Below are 26,343 nucleotides of genomic sequence, written 5' to 3'. Positions count from 1 at the left end.
TTAGAAATGGTAATGGCCTTCTGCTCTTGCTAGCCCTGTGGACTCCACCATCTCTTATGGTTTCCCTATATCTTATCACATGTCTGTAAGTAGTCCTGCCATTAAACTTTCTTTAATCACCCTTGTACGAGTTCCATCTCTTTCCTGCCAGGCTCCTGACTGATAGAGCACTTAAAAAGGGAGTAGGATGACTCCAGGAAACAGAACACGTAGATAACCTTCTTGCTAGGGGGCACATTGGGACATGGACTATTCACAGTATGGGACGGAATGTAGATGAAAAGCAAGGCGCTGGGAGGTGGCCATGGCATTTAGTAGCTATGGCAACAATGGTAAGTTTAAAGATTGCGTGACTAGGAATGTCCGTGTCTCATAACCCTGGAGAGCATAGGTAGAGAAAGGGACAAATTTAAAGCACTGAATGCCCAGCTCAGGGCACTGGCAGAAAATCAGAAGATGTCTATCGCATTTTTAAAGGAGTCCCTTAGATCCTATAGGCACAGGGCAGACGTGGTTGAGAATTAAATACAGAGCCTAATTTCAAGGGTTGCGGAGTAGCAGTGTCAGCTAAATGCACAACACCATTAGGTCTCTTACGCTAAGTTAAGCCATTGGTAAGAAAGGAGTAGGAACCTAAGACATGTGGTGGAGACATCTGAGCAAAAGTGATGGGGCTGAGAACTTTGAATTCCCACATCCCCTGAGCCTCCCTTGCCTCCCCCCTCCTCTGAGGGAATCAGACTCCCCCTGAATTAGAAGCCTACCAATAGCTAAACTTTCCCGCTGAACTTGTTCATTTGGCTAGTGGCACAAGCCAAACTGGTCTTGGTGAATGAATGTGGATATTTTTAAGCCTAATTAGGTAATGATGTCATCTGTAGTCTGGCACCTTATATGCAGATAGTGACCTAGAAATGCTTTTTTTCAGTTTCTGTTAGCAAAAGTAATCAGAAGCAGTTTACCTTTACATGGCAGGGAGCACAGTACACTATCATTGTCTTATTTCAGGGGTATGTCAACTCTCCTGTCCTCTGTCATAAGAGAATACAAAGGAAAATGATTATTTTAATATCTCACAGATTATCACACTGTTCCATTATATTGGTGACATTATGCTAACTGTACCTGGTAAACAGGAAGTAGCAAGCACCCTGAATGCCTTAGTAAAACACATGTATGCTAAAGGATAGAAGATAAATTCCAGGAAAAGTTCAGCTGAGGCATGTTAAGCTATCCACTCTAAAAGTTAGAAACCAGTTGCTGTATCTGGTATCTCCCATTACAAAGAAAAGGCCTCTTTGGATTTTGGAGGCAACCTGTACCATGTTTGAGCATACTTGTCTGACCTTTTAAGCAAACAGCACATAAGGCACCCAGTTTTTGAGTGGCATCCAGAGTAAGAAAAGGCTCTGCATTTTCAGGCTACAGGGCAAGATGCCCTACTACTTGGGTCTTATGTCTTTATATGCCCAGTGGTATTGGAAAAATCTCTGTTGGACACAGATGTTAGAAGGAGTCTCCTGGTTGATTAAGATAATGTCAACCTGGACATGCCCTTCTTTCTTCACATTAAACTATTATTATTCAATATATACATTCAAGTGAATTTGATTAACTGTGCGTGGATGTGTGTGTGTGTGTGTATACATATATATATATATATCTTTGTGTGTGAGTGTGTGTGTGCATACTTTTCTTCAACCTCCTTCTCATGTTCCTCCTTCTCCCTCTTCTTGCCTATCTTTTCCTCCTCCTCCTCTTTCTCTTCCTGAATACATGTATTGTATTAGTCCATTTGTGTTGCTTATAACAAAATACATGGACCAGGGCATTTTATAAAGAAAAATAAAATTTATTGCTTACAGTTTCTGAGGCTGGGAAGTCCAAAGTCCATCTGGTGGTGGGAACAGTGACCCAGGGGTCTCACATTGCAAGATGGTGGAAGCAGAGAGAGAGCAGAGAAAGAGAGAAAGACAGACTCTCCTCTTCCTTTAAAGCCCTCAGAACCACTCCCCTGACCACCATTTTTAATCCATTCACTACTGCACAGTCCCATAATCCAATCACTTCTTCAAAGCTCTGACTTTCAATTACCATAATAGAATTTCCCACCCTCTTAGTCACAGTGGGGGCTAAGTTTCTAATACATAAAACTTGAGAGGCACAATTCAAATTTCAATGAGTTTTGGGGGGACATAATTCAATCCACTACATTCTACCCCTGGCCCCCCAAATCTCATGTCTTTTAATATGCAAATACATTCATTTTATTCCCAAAGTCTTAACTTGTTTCAGCTCAAAAGTCCAAAGTTCAAATTCCCATCTGTGAAATCAATACAAGTTATCTACTTGCAAGATACAACAGTGGGATGAACATAGGGTATATTTTCCCTTTCCAAAAGGGAGAAATAGGCCAAAAGAAATGAAAAACGGGTCCCAAACAAGTCTGAAACCCAGCAGGGCAGGCATTAAGTCTCAAAGCTGGTGGATCAGGTACCTTGACTCCGTGTTCTACCTCCTCCTCCTCTACACGCTGGTGAAATTTTCTAAATTTTTTCATAATTCAATCCACTGCATGTATATTGAACATCTATGACATGCCAGGGATTGTGCTAAACATCCTATTCCTTGAGTTCTTCAATCAAGGGATTATCACAGCCATCCACAATAAGACTTTTCTAGACAATTTTCTTAAAAATGGCACAAGTCTCTTTTTAAAGAACCAAATTTGCCTTGTTTTCAGATTTTAGAAAAGAGCACAGGTATTTTTTTTTTTTTTTTTTTTTTGTCTTTTTGTGACCGGTAAGGGGATCGCAACCCTTGGCGTGGTCTCTCCCGCACCGCACTCAGCCAGTGAGCGCACCAGCCATTCCTATATAGGATCCGAACCTGCGGCGGGAGCGCCACTGCGCTCCCACGCGCTGCACTCTCCCGAGTGCGCCACGGGGCGGCCCTAGCACAGGTATTTTTAACACTTTGGATTAAAAATAGTTGTATTCTGAGAGGGTAATCCTCTTCCATTGAATTCTCACCTTTGGGAAGGATATTTAAATGGAACAGGGAGAGATGAAAGGTACAGTCATATGACCTCTGGTGTTCAATGGGATGGCAGATGTCCAAGTCAGATCACCCTTATAACGAGCAACTATTTCAATGTATGATGGATAGAATACTTCAAAAGTAAAGCAAAACATACAGGATAGACTAGGGTTATGTTGCAGTAATAAACAACTCCAAATACCTCATTAACCTAAAACAACAATTTCTTGCTCATGGTACATATATTTTTTGTTGATCTGCTGTGGGAACCATTCTGTGTCATCCTCACACAAGGAATCAAGCTGATGGAACTTCATCTGGAACTTTTCACGTCACCTTGGCAGAAGGAAGGAAACATGGAAAATTGTGCACTGGCTTTTAAAAGCTTCCCCCTGGAATGAAAACATGTCATTTCCACTCATACCCCACTAGTTAAAGCCATGGTCGACTTCAAGGGGATGGGGAAGTACCATTCTACCACGTGCTTCAAAGGAGAGACATAGAATAAAAATGCTGGCGAGGATGCAGAGAAAGGGGAACACTCCTACACTGTTGGTGGCACTGTAAATTAGTGCAGCCATTATGGAAAATGGTACGGAGGTTCCCCAAACAACCACAGATAAAACTGCCATATGACCTAGCAATTCCATTGCTGGGTGTATACCCAAAGGAATGGAAATCATCATTTCGAAAGGACACCCATATTCCCATGTTTATTACAGCTCTATTTACAACAGCAAAGAGTTGGAACCAACCTAAATGCCAACCATCGGATTAGTGGATAAGGAAAATGTGGTATATTTATACAATGGAATACCATTCTGCCATAAAAAAAGAAAGAAATTCTGCCATTTGCAGCAACATGGTTAAACTTAGAGAAAATTATGTTAAGTGAAATAAGCCAGGCAAGGAAATAGAAATACTGCACGTCCTCACTTATATATGGGAGCTAATAAAAAAATAAGTAAATAAACAAATAAATGAGAAAAGAAAAAAGATACAACAATCGCACACACAATAAAGGAGCAACAGAAATGTTGTTGCCCAGCAATAATCACCATCACAAACTAATTCTACCTACCCATTCAATCCCTATTTACCTCCGGAAATCCCTATATAATCACCTAAATTTTATATTATTATAATGAAAAAATGTATTTGTCAAGATAAAAATTTGTTCAATCATTAAATATTATAATAATGATTCCAAAATACATATGCGGTTGGGCCGAGCCTGTGGCGCACTCAGGAGAGTGCAGCGCTGGGAGCGCGGCGACGCTCCCGCCGTGGGTTCGGATCCTATATAGGACTGGCCGGTGCACTCACTGGCTGAGTGCCGGTCATGAAAAAGACAAAAAAAAAAACCCAAAATACTTATGTGGTTGTATTTATGTGGTGAAGATATTGGTGCTTTGTTTTTCTCTAATATTTGGCTTTTCAGAATTATAAATTTTCTTGAGTGACAAAGTAGCATCTTTTATAATGGAAAAAAGCAATAGACATAATTGTTTAAGTTATATTTGAGATACTGTAATAGCATACAGAAGATGTTTATCATTTATGAAGTGAAAAGATCAATATTTAACATTGCATCTGTGTTGATACATGCATCTATGGTCAGAGGCAAAAGAAATAGGTAAAATGTTACAGTGACTATATATTAATGAATTTTAAAACTCCACATTTTTTTAACTTTCAATGTAAAATGAATAAGTTATGGACAGTAATAAAATGCTATTCCATTTGAGAATACATTAGGAAGTGTGGAGGAAGTGCTATTTTCAGCTTCTGTCTTTATTGCCAGCAAAGCATCTATGCACTACCACCACCAAGACTGATGGAGTTTGGATGTGTCGTCCCCTCCAAAACTCATGTGGAAATTTGATCCCCAATGTGGTAGTGTTGGAAACAGATTGAGTCATGGGGGTGGATCCCTCATGAATGGATTAATGCTCTCCCTGGGAGCAGGCGCCTGAGTGAGTTCTCACTCTATTAGTTCCCATGAGAGCTGGTTGTTTAAAAAGACCCTGGAACCTCCCTTCTCTCTCTCTTGCTTTCCTCTCACCATGTGATCTGCTTGTACCTGCCGGCTGCCTGCCATTTTCTGCCATGAGTAGAAGCAGCCTGAGGCCCATGCCAGATGCAGCTGTCCCAGAATTGTAAGCCAAATAAACCTCTTTTCTTCATAAATTATCCAGTCTCAGGTATTTCTGTTATAGCAACACAAACAGACTAAGACAAAGACACACTGTTCTAGAGTGTAGTAGAAACGTACAGCACCAGGAGCAAGGAGACTTAGGTTGTAATTCTGACTCTAAAGCTAACCTGTTACCTGATTTTGTTCAATTTATTTAACCTCCCTTGGCCTTGTTTTCTCAAGATGTGACCTGCCTTGCATCCTGATAAGTATGGTAAGATCTTAGCATAGCCCCAAAGAGGAAACACAGTTCCAGTTCTGGGAGGAAGTAGTTTACATGCCAAAGAAAGTGCAGAACCTGATTAATATGCATATTTCAGGAATCAGGAGAACACATATGTATGGTGATCTTGAAGATCAGGAATGCTGGTGGGAAAAGTGGAAATAAACCCAGATGGGATATAGTTTATTGACATGGGAGCCTGCTCTATGACTTAAGTTCAATGTCCTGGTAAGGACACCTGGATTCTGTCTAACATGCTGCTGAGATGGCTCTTAGGAGCTTCTGCACAATGATAGCCCACTGCAAATGAGGTGGAGATGCTGGAACTGCCTTGGCCTAGTATTGAGGAAGGGGTCCAAAGATTCAAGGATATAAAAATATTAGAATGAGTTTATTATGTGTGATCAGAGAAGCTGGCACTTGGCAGTGCTCCTTAGGAGGACCCAGAGGACATCTCTTTCACTAAAGCCATGAGGAATACATTGCTGAGGGGCACCAGTTAATTTGAGAAGCTCTGTGATAAATGCCTTCGATAGGCCGGGTTTGACAGGAGAAGATGCTGCCATGGAACTGAGATTCCTAGTATCAAGGGAATGACAGGACTCTGGAGTGGCAGAGGCCAAATGGTAGGACTTAACTGTTAGAATAAAGGGGACATAATTGCCACAGCGAGTGGCAGGGCTAGAATAGTATGCAGCATGCTTAGACCCTGGGGAATCTGTAGCAATACTTAACAAAATCATTGCATTCTGGGGGGTTCAAACAGAATGTAATTTGCTTGTATAATAAAAAGAAAATATCAAGAGCTGATGAACAGAAACCTTCTCCAGTTTTCACTTCAGGGAAAAAGAGTCCCACACCCAGTTTCCAGATGAGACATTTTACAGCCTACTCATTTCACAAGAGATGGTCCCCTTGAGGAGGGACGATGCGATGCTAGCATAAGTCTATACGATGAACAGTCCCATGAACCTTTCCCAAAAGGATCTAAGACTATTCATCAGAGAAAATTTGCTCTGGCATAAAGGAAATCCTCAGATTTTTCAAGAACTGTTGAATATAAGAACCAGGCTCTGTGCTGGTACTGAATCAAGAGACCTGAAATACCTTCATTAACGTCCGGTTAGAACGAGTGCACAGAGCAGCCACGTGATAAACGGAGTTCTTGCTCCAGTATGTCTCACAATGGGTGTGGTGGATCTGTTAGGAACATTCTTTGGTTATTCCTGTGGTTTCTGAATACAGAATTGGAATACGTATTGCTAGTGGCTGGGAGAACCCTCACATTGGTTCTCCCCCCTGTGGAGTAAGAACCATCATGGTAAGAAACTTGAAACTGTTCTTCCCCTCAGCCAAGTTAACATGTCAAAGTAACAATACATGCTGGGAGGAAATGCAGAGATGAGCAACACCGTTAAAGACTTGAAAAGTGCAGGAGCATTGACATCCATTATGTTCCCGACCAATCATCTATGTGGCCCCCATAAAAACTATATGGATTATGGTAATGAAGGTGAACTTAACCAAGTGGTACTTTAAATCATGTCCGCCGTGTGGTATCTTATAGACAAAAAGCAAGGTAGACTTTGGCACTTGGTATTCTACTACTGACCTGGTGAGTTTTTTTTTTTCTCAGTCTCCATCGCTATGGAGGATCAAAAACAGTTCGGAAAGTACAGCAGTACAAATTCATCATTTTACCCCAGGGCTTCATTAACACTCTTGCTCTCGGTCACAACATTCCAGGCAGAGGACAAGCCTATAGATAAGAAAGCACAAAGCACATCTGGAGAGTGGTGCGTGGTTTGGCTACAGAATACAGAGGGGCAAGAAAGCATGTCCCAGATGAAGCTCAGCGGGGCCAGTGACTGGGTCTGGGGTTGCCCACGGTCATATCCTCAGGCCCCGCACACACCTGGCACATGGCTGACTTAATGAATATTTGTGAAATAAATTGACTAAAGATGAGTCTAGGAATATGGCTGGGGTCAAGATTTAAAGGGCTGAAAATACTAGGCTTGGTTTGAACCTTAGTCCACGTGTGATAGGAAGCCATCTGAGCATCGCAAAGAAATCAGTCATTGAATCTGTGAGAGCAGCCGTGTGTCGGAGGCACTGCAGACCGAAGCTGGAATATATATACTTGTGCGTGATTCGTATGGAGGATGCAGTTGAAACTGTGGAACTAGATTAATCAAAGAGAAACCCGTGTCATCAAATGAGGAAATGCTGACTGAGTAATACCTGAAATCAAATTCTGGTTCTGTACCTAAAAAGTACTTTCAAAAGAACACGGTCATCTGCAAGAGGTGAAGTTAGGTAAAGTCATTTAACTCACTCTTTTCTCATAAAAATCTGGGAAAAGTTTTGTAGAAAAGTATTTACCAACATATCCTTAATGAATAAGAGAACTTCTAATAATAAGTTGTTCTTTCTATAAAATTATTTTAAAATAAAAGCAACTTTAGAAAAATTTAGAGGATATTCAGGACAAGTAGCTTAGTAATTATTGTGTGGATATCCTTATATGAACAAGAATTAGCTATAAAAAATGGTTATCACAGAACCTTGACAATGTCCACTTGACATCTTTCATCCATGCAGAGTAAAAGTTGCCATTTTTCTCCTACAACTGTTTTATGGATGCCTGATCATGTGTTGGAATACTTTTCTTTTGTTAAGTATCATAATGGGTTTGGTTTTGCAGTAAGCCCAAAAATGAGTTTATAAAAAGGGCTTAAGAAATGGAATAGGAGAGTTTGAAGTTCTGGCCATCCAGAAGAGAAGGAGTCGGGGTAAGGAGGAAAGACGGGAGGAATAAGAATGCGAGAGGAGAGACAGCAACGTTGTGAGTAGCCTGGTGCCAGATTGGGTGCAGCATGGGCCTCGAAGAACTTGCAGAAATAGAAACAGTTAACGTCCAGTGTCTTTTTTAAAAAATGCCCCAGTGAGGCCACCACCACTGCTTCTAATCTCCACAAAACCAACAGTAAGTAATAGATGACATGGACTAACTCAAACTACTCAAGCCCTGTTGTTAAAGAGAGGCTCAGAAAAGTGCAGTAACCCATCTAAGATGGCAGAGTGGGAGGTGGCAGTGTCAGAACACACATCCAGGCTGTGTCACCCTGGTGCTTGACAGAAACATTGGGGAGGTCATCAGACTTTCCTTAAATTGTGAAATGGAGGTTCAAGTATATCTGCAGAATAAATTTTGCATAGAAGACAGTTTGCAAATACAGGACTAAAGGTAAATAATATATCTGAGCACATCTACTTAAGAGAAAATGTCAGCAAATCAAGGAGCTAAACTTATTACAGCAGCTCAAAATAATCATTATAGTCTCTCTGAGACACACCTCTGAAAATTGAATAGAATAAAGGAAATGTTGCTCATCAAAATCTTAATTGATCCAGTGAATTTCTGTAGTCATGAAATATTCAATTGACTGCTTAGAAAATCCAGTTATATTTATGATCCTTGTATTGACCCCAAAGGACTCAGAAAGGATAAAAAATTATTATGAGCATTATAGCATTTTTATTGCCTTTTGGTGGATTTATTGTATATGCTAACCTGTGATATTGTTATTTATGTACTTGTATTTCCCTTCCACTGGATTAAAGTTCATCTTTGCATTCCTTTAAACCATTTTGTAAATAGTAAGCAGTGAATAGCAAAATGCCTTGAGCATCCCTAAAAACTTGCCATGGCCTTTGCTCTTGATTAGTCTGTTTTGCTGAATTGAATTGACAGTATAACTGGTACTAATAATGTATAGAAGAAGAGAATAAAACCTAAGTTATCTTAATATTTTAACACTTGCTTTGAAATGGATAAGAAAGTGTTTATGAAAAACTCTATATTTATAATTTGTTATGAAATTAAAGTATAGTTTAGGATGACCTGAATTGACATCACACCTTTCTTCTGCTCACCATGGCCTCAGGCCCCCATTGGAGTAACAGACAGCCATTGCAGTCCCACAAACCTCCTACCCACTCCTGGCCCAGAGAGAGGTGCTTTTGGCGGCTAGTCTTGCTGAGACCGGAGAAGCAGCTCCTGCAGCTCTGGGGAGTTTCTCTGTTTCTTTAAAAACTATATCTAAATTGTATTTAGAGAGAAATTGTAAAATAATCTATTCACTTCAAAAATTTGGAAACTACAGATATGTATTAAACATAAAGAAGAAAATGAATATATCCCCTGTAAACATTTTGGTTAAAATCCTTCCAATCTTTTTTTTTCCTGGGCATTTTTTTCATAATTAATATTACACACTGTATATTCTCTCTGGTATCCTGCTATATATATATATCCCCATATCTATATACATTTCCCCACCATTTATGAGAATTCAAGTCAAGTCCTTAGTGACATAGATAAATATCTCCTGAAGTTAGATTAAGGTGACATTTCTCAAGTTGTGGGTAACGACTAACAGCAGATTCATAAGTTAGACACAGGAGCTGGGAAATGTAAAGTTCTTTGGAAGATTAGTGACACGTATTTCCATGGGCAGGAAAATAGAATTCATTCACGTTTGAGGCAGTGACTGATACATACAGAGTACTTTTGTGCCATCAGGTGCATGACACCCCAAAAAGTCAACAGGTGGCAGAGGAGGGTGACAGCAGCTGCCCATCAGGCGATACGTGCTTTGTGCAGCAGCCAGTTGACAGTCTCTGGCCTCCCCTTCCTCTTGACTGCTCCACATCGAGGGGGTCTCTTGACATGTTTGCTCTCCCCTCCCCGGCTTGTTCTCTTTCTCTTTGCTGTGTATTCTGGAGTCACCTCAGGTGTGGTGACATCAAGGTGCTGTGACTTCCAAGTTCTTATTCCAGCTCACGATTGGACTCTGTTTGCTCAAGGGTCCTTCTATTGAATTTCCTGGAATTCCAATTCCAGCAGAGTCTCCTTCGTTCTCCAGCACTCACCTGTAAGTAGGGTCACTCGCTCTCTCCCTGGGCTGAGAGATTTTCCACTGCTCCACTCTGGAACAAGTCCCCTGAGATGTTTCACAGAGAGCAAGAGTTAATCTGCCCGAATCAGGCTCCTGCTGCAGGAACAGCTTAGCTGTCAGGGTTTCATCCCTGTGGCTGCCACTCTGCTTCCTGTTCCTGGCGCTGTCAAAGTCATCCGTAGTGGCCACTGTTGTTGTTTGTTTTTAACAAAGTTCAGCCTCTGAGTCATGGATCTGGTCTTCACGTGGTCACTGACCTTTAGGGCTGAATGGCTCATCGTTCTGCTCATCGGCCCAGCTGCTGGCATCTAGAGCGAGGCCCAGGGGCTTGGCTCTAGGTTGGCTCAGCATTGCCTCCCTGAGGGGCTCTGAGCAGCAACTCGTGCCTAAGAGCAATGGTTGTCTGCACTAAGTGGGAATCCCCTCCGGGTTGACAAAGCCTTCTTTCACTCTGCGAGGGCATGTACAGTCTTCCTGGTACACCTGAGACTGCTGGGTTTGGGAAGCAGAATAATTGCCATCGTCGTCCTGAGCAGTTACGGCTTCAAGACATCACCCTTTGTTGTAGAAGCATCCACGGTGATGCAGGAATTGGCATCTGCTTTAAGTAAAAGGTCAGTTTCAGAAACTGACTTTCAGAATGAGGAAGTTAAGTGGCAGTGCTGCTTAGGATAGAAAATGTTTTTATTGTCTACGATTTATTGAGCCCCCATGATAGGCCATGTTCTCAAAAAAATGTTATTTCATTTTAATCATGACAGCAACCATGCGTAAGGTATTGTTTATCCTAATCACAGGTGACAAGAAGCTGAGGCATATTGACCTCCCCAGAGGCACATGACTAGTAAGTGGCAAAACTGAAATGCAGACCTTAGTGTGCCTGACTCCAAACGCTGGCTCTCAGTCACCGTGCCAACAGCCTCCCACAGAGCAAACACTGAGACCCACTCACTGGAGTAAAAGCACGAGTCATGTTATTATAAAGCAGGTTATTTGGAATCTGAACTAATCAGTCAATGATTTATAGAGCCCAACTAGGTGCAAAGCAAGTTGCCAGGTCAGTGAAGGGACAGCCAAAGCATCATATGAAATTGTCCTTGCCCTAAGTTAGAGAGATGACATCAAACTGCATGCTGCACAAAAATGCCAGAGTTAAAGGACAACATCATGCAGCAGTGCAAGAGATGCCATCAGGAATACAGAGACTTCACTATGCATTGACCCTGTTCCAAGCACTTTTTTGATGGTAAAATATATATAACATAAAACTTACCATTTTTAAGTGTACAATTCCATGGAATTAAGTACATTCCTAGTGTTGTGCAACCATGACCACTAATCACCTGCTGAACATTTTTTATCATACCATACTGAAACTCTGTACACATTAAAAACATAACTCCCAATTTTCCCTTTCCTCCAGCCTTAGCTAGCCACTGTCCTACTTTCTGTCTCTATGTGTTTGACTGTTCTAGATACATCGCATAGGTGGAATCACACAACGTCAGTTCTTTCGTGTCTGGCTTATTTCACTTGACATAATGTCTTCAGGGTCATCCATGATGTAGCGTGTGTCAGAATCTCATTCCTTTTTAGGAAGGAATTTATCAGTGGATAAATGGATAAATAAAATGTCACATACGAGGGTATCTCAAAAAGTTTGTGGAAAAGTGGAATTGAAAGATAATATGGGGCCGGCCCGTGGCTCACTCAGGAGAGTGTGGTGCGGTGCTGATAACACCATGGCCCCAGGTTCGGATCCCATATAAGGATGGCCGGTTAGCTCATTGGGTGAGCGTGGTGCTGACAACACCAAGTCAAGGGTTAAGATCCCCTTACCGGTCATCTTTTGAACAAAAAAAAGATAATATGAATCTTTCCATGAACATTTTGAAGACCCCCTTATGTACATATCTATATATACACATACACAAACAAAATGTTTATATAGATACACACACACACACACAATTTTGTTTATCCACTCATCTCATCTATTGATGGACATTTGGGTTGTTCCTAGAACTTCTATAAGAATTAACTTAACCTTTGAGGTTATTATTATCCCTATTTTCAGATGAAGAAAGAGGCTGAGGTAGACTAAAGAACTGGCCCAGTAAGTGACAAATTTGAATCCAGAGGCCTCAGTCAAGAGCCCGAAGTCTTAACCATTCTGCTCTGCTGTCCCTGTACTTTTGGGTGAGACTTGTGGGTAACTATGAGTTGTAAGGATGAGGAAATGCCCACAGTTTGCATTGGAATAAGGGCTCTGCATGGAGGCTTCAGCTCCAGTTTTGTGCCATAAGGACCACGGAAGATTTGGATAGGCCATGGGCTACAGGAGCCAACATGTGAGAGAGCGGGGATGGGCCTTGCTTTGAGAGCAAAGGTTATATAAGGTCCTGCAGGACCAGACATTTTCCACAAGGGAGATCATGTGCCAAGCAAAACAGCTGCTTAAAAAGTAAGGCAAACAGCTCACCAAGCACCTGCCCACAGCCTGCTCAGCAGGGAACAGCCCTGTCAGCACTGGGCTACCTTAAAACTGGCCATTGACTGGGTACATGGATTAAAGGGTTTTAAAGGCTGAATATACACTTCCCCCAAAACCTGTTCTACATTTAAGTTTTTAATCAAATGACATTTCAAGTGCCTAGAAGGACTGGCTATTTACAGAAACACATCATTTCTTTTTAAGTTCAGTGGATTCCAGGCTGTCCCTGTTTCCTCACTGTATATTTCACGATCATCCATCAACACTAATCACAATCCATTTTCGTCACTGTTTTACCTCCCCATGTGATTCTGCCTGCTGAGGTCTGAGTCCGTGAAGGTGACTAGAGTAGTTAAGAGCTTGCCTAGAGTTGCTAGCATTCAAGTGGCCGTGCGCGGAGGCTTTAAGATTGTAAGCTCCTTGAAAACAAAACCTCGCCCTTTTCTATGTCTTCCTCTGAGTCTAGCACAAAGCAGTTACCCCAGACTTTCAAAATGTGGTCTCCTGCATGGCATGGAACCACAGGAGGGACTGTCTGCAGTGAAGAAGAGATGAGTCCCTGGCTCGGTATAATGACCAGCAAGTTATTTAAACTTTCTAGACGTCAGTATGCTTATTTGAAAAATGGAAATCACAATGCCTGTTATTGAGAATAAAGATGCCTGCTTGCATTCTTTTTCTTTTTCAGCCCATGACTCCTCAGCTTAGACATTTTTACCTGGAAGAACCACCTACCCGCCTACTGAGAGACCCACACCCCAATCTAACCCAGCCGGCTTGTCTCACTAAAGTCCAGCTACTGAAGGGAGAATATTCAGGCAATTGCGTTAAAAAAAGCTTAGTGACTGACTAATGCTGTCCCTAGAATATGAGCAGCTGAGCAAAGGCAGCCACAATGCTCGGGGACAGAGGCAATGTGGAGCTGTCATTGAATGGGTGCAGGATTTTGATGTGGGAGGATGAGAAAGTTCTGGAGATGGATGGTTGTGATGGTTAAACAACACTGAGAGTGCACTTGGTGCCGCTGAACTGCATGCTTAAAAATGGCTAAAACGGTACATTTTATGTCATGTGTATTTTACTACAATTGAAAAGTACTGTAGAGGCCTATAATAACTTTCTATGTTTTCTGAGTCCTTTGAGATCATAATAAGAATTGCAAATACGTTTGGGTCTTCTCCACGTTATCAAGGAGGGCTTATTTAGGGGCTGATCAGAAGTTTATGATATGACTTGGCACAGAAAGATGAAATGAGCCCGTTCTCTCCTGCTCTGTCTCCTTCTCTCTGTTTCCCACTGTCTCTCCTTCTCTCTCTCTGCCCCTCCACCTCTCTCTGAAGTCTGGTTGGGAAATAGTAACAAAAGGTTGTCAGCACAGCAGAGGTGAAAGTTCACAGTAGCCACGATGTAGCAACTGTCAGGACCACACAGGAGGAGGTGAGAGTGGAGGCCTTGAGCAAATCAGGACAAGTCCCAGCTATTATCATAAAATGAAAACTGTGAGCAAGCAGACACCATAAGTAAAAGACAGAGAAGAGACAGAGAAAGCACACAGATAAGCGAGGAGCAGAAACAGCTAGACCCCGAGAGGAGCAAAGTGGGGAGTCGCTGGAGTAAGGTTGGCGAAGCCCCATAATGTGGGTCCCCGAGGGCCTGCTGCCCCCAAGGTCGTCTCCACACAGCCTGTCACCTCTAATTTCCTGTATCCACATCCATGGATTTCCACACATAATGTCCCTGAAGGAACAAACCCACCGCACCAGGCATTACTTAGACCTTTTTTATGCTACTTATTCCATTTCTGGAGAGTTCTTCAGTCTAAGAGGTATATAAAACACAAGGTAGAGAAATGCAATAAAAATGCACAATGATTGTGGATGGGAATCTATTGAAACTTTGCTAAGAATAGGATGAATTCATCTGAAGAAAAAGTAGCTGAGATTACTTCGATAGATAAGAGCAGACCTATAAGTATCGTCACCACTACCAGTCTAATAGCCACTCTGCAGCAGGACTAAAGGTGAGTGCTGGAAAGTAATGGGTCTTTAGCCAGTTCCTCTGAGAGTTAACCTGAATGGTAAGTTGTTTGGGGAATGTATGTTCTGTGAGTATGGAATGAACAATGAGGGTGGAAAGGGAAGGACAGAAAACCAATCCAGGAAAGCATTCCTGCCATGGGTAGTTTACCTCTATGGTGACCAGTTGCTTTTGAAAATCTTTTGAAATTTATAATGAAATATGTCTCAAAACTATCCCCTCAGGGGAAGAAAGAGGGAAGCATTTATCCACAGGTTCTTGTCCTTTTGGGGGCCAAGATTGTTACTTGGAGACTTAACTACTCCTCAGGGAGCAGGTCCCCAGGGCAGCCTCTTGTGCCAGCATCAGAGAAGCCCTGGCAGAGCTGGTTGACACTGAGAGGCCTTGGTCACACCGGCACAGTTGGTACAATGCCAGGAGGACGTGAAACTGTGTATGAGACGTGTCTGAGACAATGGTGTCTGCTCCTCTTATTCCAATCAGGCTCCTAACCGCAGTAAGCCCAGAGAGATGGGTTCTCTCAAAGACAGTTAGGGAGAGAGACCCCCACTAAGTGAAGACTCCTAACACCCTCCATTCTTACTACCCAGAGCTTTCCTCTCACCTCATTACAAATACTCTATACAGTTTAAACTTATTTTCTAAAAAATATTACAATAAATGAGAAAGCAAAGATACCACATGGTATATACACATTTGCATTAAAGACATTTATTGTGTCATGATCACGAAAAGGAAGGAAAGCCACTCTTTTGAAAGGTGGGCGCACCTTTAGGATTACACTTCTCTCAATGTAACTGACAATATCCTTATGTGGAAATAGAGGAGGGAGTATAGGAAAAAAGTTATATAGAACATAGAACAATGACTATGCATGACAGATTTTTAATTAGTTTTTGTTTTGTAAATTACAATGGTGAAATAATTGGCTGACAAGAACTCAGGGCTGGCTTTGTTTCAAGATAGTCGTGACAGTAAAGGACACTAGAGAACTTGGAGACGTCTGTTATAAAAGATACATTTCAGAGATGTCAGTCAGAAAACAGTGATGTTGAGAAGCGTCTGATGATTTACCTAGTGAAGCAAGCTCTCACCCTTGGCACTTGCAGTGCCTGTGCTTTACAGTGCCTGGCACAATGATATCAGCTTGTCACCCCATGGGACAAAGTTCATGCCTTTACCTTCACTAAGCCTCTCTTCACAGTCAGCACATTAAAACAAACACAGGCACACACATAAGAGCTACAAAATACATGAAACAAAAAGAGATAGAATCGACAGGAGAAATAGATCTACAATTACAGGGGAAACATCAACAGCCCTCTCAACAATTGATGGAACACCTAGACAGAAAATCATCACGGATGTGGAAGAACTCGACATCCTCAACCGAAAAGATCTAACAGACATGGGTAGAACATTGCTCTCAACAGCAGCAGAACGCACATTCTTTTCAAGTACCTGTGGGACATATACCAAGATAGGCTATATCCTGGGCCATAAAACAAACCTAAACAAATGTAAAAGGATTGGAAATCACACTAAGTACGTTCTCCAGAAACATAAAGTTAAAAAGAAAGTCTCCAGACACTTGGAAACTTAAAACGCACATTTACGTAATTCATGACTCAAAGAGGAAGTCTCAAGAGAAGTAAAACACACAGTGAAAGCAGTTCAAAGACGGAAATTTACGGTTGTAAACACTCACATTTAAAAAAAAGGATCTCAAATCAACAACACCAACTACACTTTAAGGAATTAGAAAAATAGAGCAAACTAAGCCCAAAACTAGTAGACCAAAAAAAAAAAAGATAAAAGCCAAAACAAACGCAATAAAAATTTTAAAAAATAGAGAAAATCAACAAAATTAAGAACCAAGACAGTTCTTCAAAAAGATAACAAAACTGACGACCTGCGTCGTGTGATCAGCGCTCCCCGCGCTCTTTGTTCTCACCCGTCGCTCGTGGTGACCGTGTGGCTTTCATAGCACACGGCTCCGCGGTCAGGACTGTCACGCCGCGGACTGTGCCTGCCAGCCTGGGGCCGAGGAACCGCCAGGACCGTCGGCCGACGACAGCCCACGCGGGTCCCCCTCACGGCTGTGCTCGGCGCCTCGTCAGCGCGGACCCCTTGCACCGACCTGGAGCGCCCGTGGGAATCCGTCGTGTCGCTGGAACCCGCTGTCATCGGCCGCAGAGGGGCGGGAGCAGGGAGTGGAGAGCGGCCGGTCGTGCGCTCCTGTCCCCGGGCGGGACGGGCGGCCTGGGGGCGGCAGCTGCAGGCAGGGCCACCAGGAGGCGCCACGGAGAGCGCACCCCGCGACCGCGGCTTCCCGTCGGCGGCTCTGAGCGCCGCGCACCGGCGGCTGCGGGGACGCGGCTGACAGCCCGGCGCGGGCCGCGTGTCCTCTGTGCGCGGTGGCGTCTGCGCACGCGCACTGTCCCGGTTAGGGCAGCTGCTGTCACCACAGGTGAACGCCTCAGGGACCCATGTGGTGCTCTGGACGACACCTCCTGGGAGCCGATGTCTACACTGCAGCCTCCGAGCAGTCGGGGTCGGCACGATCCCCCGTGGCCGTCACCAGGGCCCTGTCCCCTGTCTGGGTTTCTGTCTTCTCCGTAGTGGGAGACGCCCCCCCATAGACTGCTAAGAAAACGGTCTTGGGCTGCTCAACGTCCAGAGGCCCGTCCTCGCCTTGTCGGACTCACGTTTGACGAGGAAAAGCGGAGACTGGAACCGACTCTGCACGAGACGCTGAAGGCCGGACTCCCCTGTCGTCTCCGTCTTGAGGCTCCTCCGCAGGGTCCGTCCCCTGGACCCCCACACCCAGAGTGACACGGTGTCCCCTGTGCTTCCCCAGTGCGGGGCGGCGTGTGGACCCATCGTCACTCTCCACGTGGGGACCTCTGGGGACCTCCGGGACCTGTCCCTTCCTCCTTTCTCCCACGGTTCTCTCCTCCTGCCCATCTCCGTGGCTCTTCCTGGAGCGCGTGTTGTTCAGACTCTGGCTCTGCGGACACGCACTTCCGTTTCTCTCTCTCTTTCCCTTTTACTCCTTTTACTTTTTTATGCTTTTTTTCAATTGTATCTTTCTCGTTATCCTTTTGTCTTTTTGATCTAATCAGGCTTCCCCTGTGTTATTTTCTCATCTTTCTAGTGAGTTGTTTTCTAAGTTAAATTTCAACACTTATGGGCCGCCCCATTGCGCACCCGGGAGAGAGCGGCGCTGGGAGCGCAGGGGCGCTGCCGCGGGTTCGGATCCCACATAGGGATGGCCGGTGCGCTCACTGGCTGAGCGCGGTGCGGGCGACACCACGCCTAGGGTTGCAACCCCCTTACCTGTCACACACACACACAAAACAAACAAACAAAAATTTCAACAGTTATATTTTTAATTTCTAAATGACCTCGTGGTTATTTGATTCATCTTCTCCCTCTTCTACTTTAACAATGTCTGTTCTTCGTCAGTAAGTCCAACAGTTTCTCTCCTATAACTCTGAGGAAGTTAATGGTATTTTCTGTTTCCCTTGCATGATCTCTATTTCTTCCAATTCGCTTTTTCCTTTTTTGTTTGTTTGCTTTGGCCTGTTTCATATTAGAGGATTTGCTGAAACTGGAGGATTTGCTGAAACATCTGGGGCCCTTGGCATCTGCTCATGGTTAACAGGGCAGCACGGGACAGTCTTGCTCGTGTGCTGTGGCTTCGTGGCCTGTGGGTGACTCTGTGAGGTTCTTTGACTGGGTTCTTGACTGAGGTGCCCAAATCAGCAGAGTGTGTACTGAAGAACTGGACTCCAAGGCCAGATGACATGCATTTGCATTTGTTTTAATTTTACAAGTGTCCATGACAATTCCTAACGTATCTTAATGCTGAGCACACCAAAGACTGTTAACACTAGGTATTCATGCCATCGCCAGTCACATAAAGGACACCTACAAATTTAGGGTACAGAACTTCCAACAAATAGTCATTTAATACCCGTTATTTGAAACAAAGTGTTTCGTGCACATACGAATTAGAGAGCATCTGGCTTCTTTAAGGGGTAAACAGTGAGGTGGAGCTGAAGATGGAGAGAAGCCCAGAGAGGGGACTAGGAACGTGACAAGTTTGACTTCGCATCTCATAGGCACTTTTCACTTCATTTCTCTCCATTCATAGCACATGCTAAGTGCAAACACAAGATCGGCGCCTCGGCTTGGTTGAGTTGCAGCCAATGCAAGTCCTAGTTCAAAGAGGCCCTGAGTCTTCTGCGTGGGAGCCAGTCCACACCACGACAGACAGATGTGATGGGTTTTAATTGTTAGCAGGGTTGCAGTTGTCCAGGAGAACATGGGAAAATGAAAATTCTGAGAAGAAAGGAGGGAAGCAGCTAAAACTACCATGGAGCAGGGCCGGCCCGTGCGCACTTGGAGAGTGCGGTGCTGACAGCACCAGGGCCACGGGTTCGGATCCCTACGGAGGGATGGCTGATTGGCCCACTTGGGAGAGCGTGGTGCTGACAACACCACATCAAGGGATCGGATCCCCTTACCGGTCATCTTTGAAAAGAAAAAAAAGTAATTTTTTTCAACTGAATAACTTGTCTCTATTGCTTTTTATTATAGAATAAGAGGTGGTTCTGTGTTCAAGTATTTCGGCACTTGGAAATAATGAAATCAAAATTAGAAATGGAATGTAGTTCTAAAACCTTATCAAATTACAGTGATAGCTATAATAATCAAATCAATGAAAGATTCTTAAATAATTATGACACTCAAAATTCAGAGCTACATGCAAAGTCACAAATATATTTAAAGTTAAAACGCATAGCAATATTAAAAACTTAAAGCACAGTCACCTACCTTGCCTTGCTGTATGTATCAATCCTTTCAAAGAAACAGCCTCTCCTAAAGCAATTGTCATTTCACTAAATTGATCACCTGCCTCAAACTCCTTGACATTTGAAACTATTCTTCCAGAGTCATCATTTTAATTTCCCTCCCATGACTTGGAATTACGAGCCTCAATACATTTGCATTGTTCCCTGTACTATTCCACAATGGGGGACAAAAAGCCTACCCTTGCCTTATCTGTGAGCATCTTTTTTCCTTGCAATCAGCTTATTCTCCATAGCAGCAGAGTATCTCTCTGTTGCATATTATTCCAATATGATCATGTATAGGCTGGCTGGTAGCTCAGCTGGTTAGAGCACAGCCTCGTATCACCAAGGTCAAGGGTGTGGATCCCTATATTGGCCAGCCACACACACACAAAAAAAGATTCCAATATGATCATGTATTTATTGACCTAATAGGAGCAGATGACACTGTTTTTGTTTTGTTTTGCTTTTTAATTAAATGAACTTAAAAAAATACCTGTTTATTTCAGACCTTTAGAATTTTCTAGGGCTTACTAAGGTTTATCAGTGTCTCTCTTTTAAACACACAAGTACACAGAGTACCTAGAACCCTAGTTGGAAGTTACAGCAGAAAGAAGATACTACGTAGGCACAAAAAAACAGCAAGAAATCTCAAATTCTTATGTTTTACAGGAATGATTTTTCCCTTTGCAAAAGATGTGTTCTTTCTATTTCTTTGCCTCTTGTAACTTAACACATCACCCCTCCCCCAAATATCATCTACTTTCCACTAAACTTACTTGCTTTAATGCTCTTTGTTTTTAAAAGTCAAGCTCATTTGCCACTTTCAGCAAAATAGCTTCTCTCAATTCTCAAAAAAGTAATCTATAGTCCATTTTCTACTCAGAAACATTCCAGAGCCTCCCCCAATATTGTTGACATTCTCCTTAATACCACATTTTTAAACAATAGTCCTAAGCATAAAAGAAAAGCACCTCTATGGTCATATTGTTTGGATCATTTCTTTTGTCATTGGTATCAGAAGTTTTCACACATTTTTATCATTCAGTTGCATGCCAGGACAAATGAACCGCAATTTTCTACTAATGTTTAAGAAATTTGTAATCATCTTCTAGCTAAGATGTCAAGAAGTCAGGACAGGATGGTGACTCTGGGAAACCTTTGTGCCCTGGCAGTTTCTGGCTGAAGGAAGTCGTGGACAGACTAAATTAAAGGCCTGGCAGTTTATCAGGCAGCATGTTCATGGTGACCTCCCATCTGGGTGTTCTAGATGAATCCTGGGCTTCAATACAGTAGTTACCTGTCAGATCACATTTTCAAGATAATTCATTCATCAGTACTTGGCACCTATTCTTTGCCAGGTGCTGGGCGGGGGGCCTGGGATATGGGCAGACCAAGGTGCAGACTCTGCCCCTGGGTTGCTGACTGTCAAGTGAGGGGGACTAAGGATCATGACATAATGCAGAGTGATAACATGTGTAGGCAGAGCACTAGGTAATAAAATCAGCCTCTTCTCAAGTGCAGCATTTCAGGGAGTATTTATGGAGCCCCTGTGTCAGGCCCTGGATTCTGGGCACAACATAGTGACATGGTTGCTGTCTCCCAGGACCAGTAGGCTGTGGGCTGGGAAAGTGTTGAGACCAATGGATCTACATCACAGCGATGTGTGTCTGGTGTAAAGGAAATGGGGTGTGAAGCCAGAGTATGGGGGTGGAATCCTGATTATGTCAACAATGGATATTTTATACAATTTGAAAAGAATTGCTGAACATATCTGCATACTTTCATCTAATGGAGATATAAAGTTATTCCAAAAATGGAATCTTCCTCAATTCTAGTTATGTTTGCATTTAACACGAGCACTTGTCCCTGCCATTTAATGATTTTGAAAATAGGATTTGAATTTGTGTATAGTATTTCTTACTTACTTACATCTTACACATCAGTTACATGTTGCCGTCATCTTAGTGGACCAAACGCCTCTGGTTCTTTGCAAATGGTGTTCATTTCCTACCATCTACAGGGAGCTTCCTAATCTAGAATATTCTGATGGCCTCCTGGATCACTTTACCCTTTCCTCTCTTAGAATGGCAGCCACCCGATAGCACGTCCTCTCTTCTTCCTTATACTGGGATCCTCTCCCAAGCCAGGGTGCAGCTGAATCAGCTCTTTGTCCAGCTCTCAGCACCATGCTTGGCATATGGTAGATACACACAGAGAGAGCAGAGGAGACAGAGCACAAGACTCTAGTGACAGGCGTGTTACAATGACATTTAGAAAGTGACACCTTCTCACTTTTGATACTCTATTGGTTAGAAGTGAGTCACGAAGTCGAGTCCACACTGCAGGGCAGAGGATTACGTGAGGATGTCTGCAGCAGATGGTGGGGACCACTGGGAGCCCCTGAGGAGTCGCCCACCACAGAGACAGAGATGTGGCACTTGAGTCCAAACCTAAATACACATGAAGCCATTGTGAGGTTTTATGGAGGACAGCAGTATGTGAATGCATGAAATTTCAACTGTTGCATGGTGCAGACAGGGAAAACAGACCAAGAGCAAAAGTGACATTTTCAAGATTATATGACAGGAACCAGACCTCTCGTTAGTCGTATTCCATGCTACCTTCCACACCGTCATGGATTTTATCTCTAGTCTTGTTTATTAGCTGCATGTGACACCGGCCATAGGTTTTAGAGATGTTTTCTCACACATGCCTGATGCCATCCCTGGGAAGAAGATGCTAGAATGATCACCACTGTGCAGAAGGGGAGAGTGGGGAGGTCCTGAGAGTCACAGTGGCTTGTCCAGGGTCACATAAGTGATAAGAAGCAGGAGCTGGGGCTGAGCCTACGTGTATCTCCTTTGAGCTGTGATGCTGGCTGCACCCAGGCCTTGCACAGGGGTGTGGTCAGGCAGTGTTGGTGGAAGTGTGGGCAATAGAGAGAGTTCATGGGGATGGAGGGTCAGCAGTCAGGTACCCAGAGGGACATTTGCAGTCTTGTACACAGAGGAGGGGCCCAGGAAATGAGGTACCAGGAAGATACCTCACTTCCTTGATGACAGACCCCAACAGAACTCGGAACTCGGTAACCTGGCACCCACATTCTATACACAGCCCCTTCCCCAGTTCACTTGGCCACAGGCAGAGTGAGATGTTGTGCTGTGTCCCGAGGTCCCGGGGCCGTAGCCCCAGGCAGCCCTGTGCTGAGAGGCTTGGCCAATGCTTCAGGCGCTGGTTCAGCCCTCGCCCTCGACCCCTGTGGCTGTTTGGGAGGAGGTCCCCAAAGGTAATGTCAGGTGGCCCAGGGGAGGGCTGGCTACGCCAAGCCAGGCCAGCACTGTGAGCCTCCCTAGGTGACCACACCCTCCTCCTGAGTGTGTGAGGAATGGGGACATGGGACACCCTCCCTGGGCAGGGGCAGAGGGTGGGGGGTTTATAAACCTGCTGGTCCTGGTGTGTTCACACCTCAGGTCATGGCTGCAGGGTGAAAGGGGACTGCTGTGGTCGCAACCACCACCCTGTGCATTAACCCTGGGCCCTCAGGCTGTCTTCTCATGTCCTCCCTGGGCTTAAGACTGGCCTCCAGCCTCTTCCCTCCTGTGGGTTCACGGTGCTGTCACTGTGTATCTCTCCCCTGTCCTGTCCTAGAATGAAGACGAGACTTCCATGAGTCCGGATGCCACCCATAGGGTGTGGCGTCTCCCGGCAGGCACTCTGAAGAAGCGGTTGAAGCACCTGGTGCCCGCTGCCCTGGCTGGCAACTGCTCCTATGTGCACATGTTTCTGCTTAGTTACAGGGACTTTACCAGTCCCCTGCAGATGGTGCACCTGCTTTTCCTCAGGTGAGCACTCTGGCCCTCGATCGCACAGTGTCACTAGGCCGCCTCCCGTCTGTGAGTCTTGGGACTGTCACCACACCCCTCTGAGCCTCAGTTTCCACTTGTGTTCAGTGGGTGGTCACAGGAACAAGCTCCAGTGGGTCCCCCATGGAAAGTGCTGCTCCTGAGTCCAGCCCTGTGGAAGGTCTGCTGGAGGGGCCACGGTCGTCCTCATTCAGGATTCCTGCCCCCCCACGAGGAAGTCTCTGTCACCCCCTCACTGACCTCGTTGACTTGGGCTTCACTGTTTTCACATTTTTACAGGAAATTTGAGATTCTATCTGCAGGCTCCTGGGTGTGTTCAAAGCAGGGAGACCAGGGGCGGGCAGAGCAGCTTCAGGTGCACCCAGCTCTCTTGGGAGGAGTTGGTTGGGGTTCATTCCTTCAACAAACATATGTGAAGCCACACTATGTGCAGTCACTTTCTGGGCACTGACCATAATCCAATGAACCGAGGAGACTACATGCCCTGCCCTCCTGGGCTTCCATTCTAGTCAGAGGTGAGACAGTCACAGTAGACATGAGAAGCAGGTAGTGCCACCATGTGGTAGATTTGACACCCTCCTGCCCTCCTCTAGGTATGGACGCATGGTTCATGATTGTCACGGGGATGGCGAATCCTTGGAGCAGCTAAAATGGTAAGGGGGGTTTGGGTGCAGATGGAGGGGCTCCCATCTCCACACAACTGTGTGTGGTCTGCAGGGGCCTGTGGATTGGGGAGCTGGCAGAACTCTGGCTCCCACACATCTTATGATTCCTGCTACAGGGCTGAGGGCTCAGGGTTTCCCTTCAGGAAAAGGAGTCAAGATGAGCTGGGGATGGGGCCCCAGGCACTGTAGGGTGTGAGAGGCTGGAGAGCAGAGTGAGCCCAGAGAGAATCCATCCCCACCCCCTCCCCCCAGCCCTGCCCACACCCTCAGAGCCTGTGCTGAGCCAGAGCAGGAGGTGTGCAGAGCATCCCGCTCACACTCGGGGCTGGAGCCTCCATGGCGATACTCAGCTGGTGCTGGGGGCACAGAGTGTGGTCAGGGCCAAGAGATCGGTGTCAGTGCGAAGAGGAGATGCAGATTTTCACGCAGACACTTGGGCAGTACATCCACGTGTGAGCTCAAGTTTGGGCTTTTCCAAGAGCCCTGGGTAGGCCAGGGGAGCAGAGCCTCCCTCTGTTTCCTCATTTATCACATATTGCTGGACACCTCCTGTGTGTCAGTGAGTAATGCCCAGAGCAGACAGCACCCTCCTGGGGTGGACATGTCATTCCAGCAGGGATGGGGCAGTGACACAGACAGAGGAGGGTGTCAGGTTTCCCTGAAGAAGGGAAAGGTGGTCACACCAGTGGTTGAAGGCTCCTCCCATGGAAGCTTTTGCCAGCCCCTCCTTGGTCGCGAGGCCCATCTCTGCCAGGGCTGCCAGACTGGGGATGGACATTGGAGGGGCTGGTCTATGGACAGGCAGCGGCAGAGGGTACAAGACTGCAGCTCACTCAGGGGAGCCCTGGGAGGGCAGCATAGAGGGATAGGCCAGGCCTCTGACGCTGCTACCCACCTGTCTCCCCCAGTGCCATGTCCTCCATCTTAAAGATCTGGCTGGATTTCTATTCCGTTGATTTCTACGAGCCTCCTGCATTTTATTGTTTGAAGTCCCTGCTGGCCTACATACACATCAACATGCTGGGTTCGGAGGTGGAGCGCAAGGCTGATCTTCTTCTCGCAAACCTGAAGAAGCTGGAGCACCTGGAGCCCAGTGAGGCGGAGACTGAGGGTGAGGAGGAAGAGGGTGGGTGCCTGTGAGGGTTGGGGAGAGGGCTGGGCTGGGCCACACAGAGCAGAGTTTCCAGAAGCAGGCTGGGGACAGGGGCACTGAGTACTCAGAACAATCATGCAGTGTTCTGCAGTGTGGGGAGACTTCCTGAGGCTGGGTCTCTGGACTTGGGCTTCTCAGAAAGACAGTGTCATTGGAAGAGACACAGAAACTCACGTTGACATTTTCAATTATTCTCACTCCAGTTCCAGTTTCTGCCCAGGCTGAACAACAGTCCCAAGACCTACTGCCACGTTCAGCTCCAGCTCCAGCTCCAGCTCCACCTCCACTGCCAGAGCCAGAGCCAGAACCAGAGGAAGAGCTAGATCCAGAGGCAGAGCAAGATCCAGAGCCCAAGCCAGAGCCAGAGCACGACGAAGATCCTGAGCTAGAGTCAGAGCATTTTCCCTTCGCACCCAAAGTGGCTTACACCAATACCAAATTAATATGCACCATTCAGTTTGCCACATGTACTTCTGACTCATCTCCAGAGAGTCTTAGATAAGGGGGAAATGATGAAGCTGAGTACAGTAAATGGATTGAATGCTGACAGACAGGAACTACGGTTGGGATGGGGTCTGCATCCTTTTTGTTTTTATAGTCTCTGCACATAGCCTTGATAATAAAACTGACATATGTGTGCAGCAATGGGCTGTAGTATCACATATCCACTTTAACCATTGCACACTTTTAGAAACAAAGATTTGGAAGCTTTAGGCAAACATAATTTCATTACACCCAGAACCTAGGACCTAGGTAACCTAACCTTCTCCCAATTAATAGTACAGCTTAAGGGCCGGCCCATGGCTCACACGGGGAGTGTGGTGCTGATAACACCAAGGCCACGGG

General features: G+C 44.9%; 1 protein-coding gene and 1 long non-coding RNA gene across 2 annotated transcripts; one reads left to right on the top strand and one right to left on the bottom strand.

Annotated features, from left to right (window-relative positions):
• LOC134385880 (ral guanine nucleotide dissociation stimulator-like) lies at positions 1-26,142 on the top strand. The gene is made up of 5 exons (XM_063107555.1): positions 1-85; positions 23,465-23,658; positions 24,273-24,332; positions 25,253-25,455; positions 25,701-26,142. Exons 1-5 carry the CDS (start codon positions 80-82, stop codon positions 25,997-25,999), a joined length of 762 nt encoding a protein of 253 aa, XP_062963625.1. The 5' UTR covers positions 1-79; the 3' UTR covers positions 26,000-26,142.
• LOC134385882 (uncharacterized) lies at positions 8,978-17,006 on the bottom strand. The gene is made up of 2 exons (XR_010024430.1): positions 16,867-17,006; positions 8,978-11,021 (listed from the first exon to the last, which is right to left on the bottom strand). It is a non-coding gene; the product is annotated as an uncharacterized LOC134385882 (long non-coding RNA).
• Positions 26,143-26,343: the final 201 nt, after the last annotated feature.

The sequence above is a fragment of the Cynocephalus volans genome, chromosome 9 (assembly GCF_027409185.1).
Source record: "Cynocephalus volans isolate mCynVol1 chromosome 9, mCynVol1.pri, whole genome shotgun sequence".
Taxonomy (NCBI): Eukaryota; Metazoa; Chordata; class Mammalia; order Dermoptera; family Cynocephalidae; genus Cynocephalus; species Cynocephalus volans.
This window is presented reverse-complemented; position numbering and strand designations above follow the sequence as displayed.

Excerpts from the sequence above, each read along its gene's own strand:
- LOC134385880 (XM_063107555.1), top strand. Across the intron at positions 23,659-24,272 it reads GTGCACCTGCTTTTCCTCAG|GTATGGACGCATGGTTCATG; the intron begins GTGAGCACTCTG and ends GCCCTCCTCTAG. Across the intron at positions 25,456-25,700 it reads CAGTGAGGCGGAGACTGAGG|TTCCAGTTTCTGCCCAGGCT; the intron begins GTGAGGAGGAAG and ends TTCTCACTCCAG.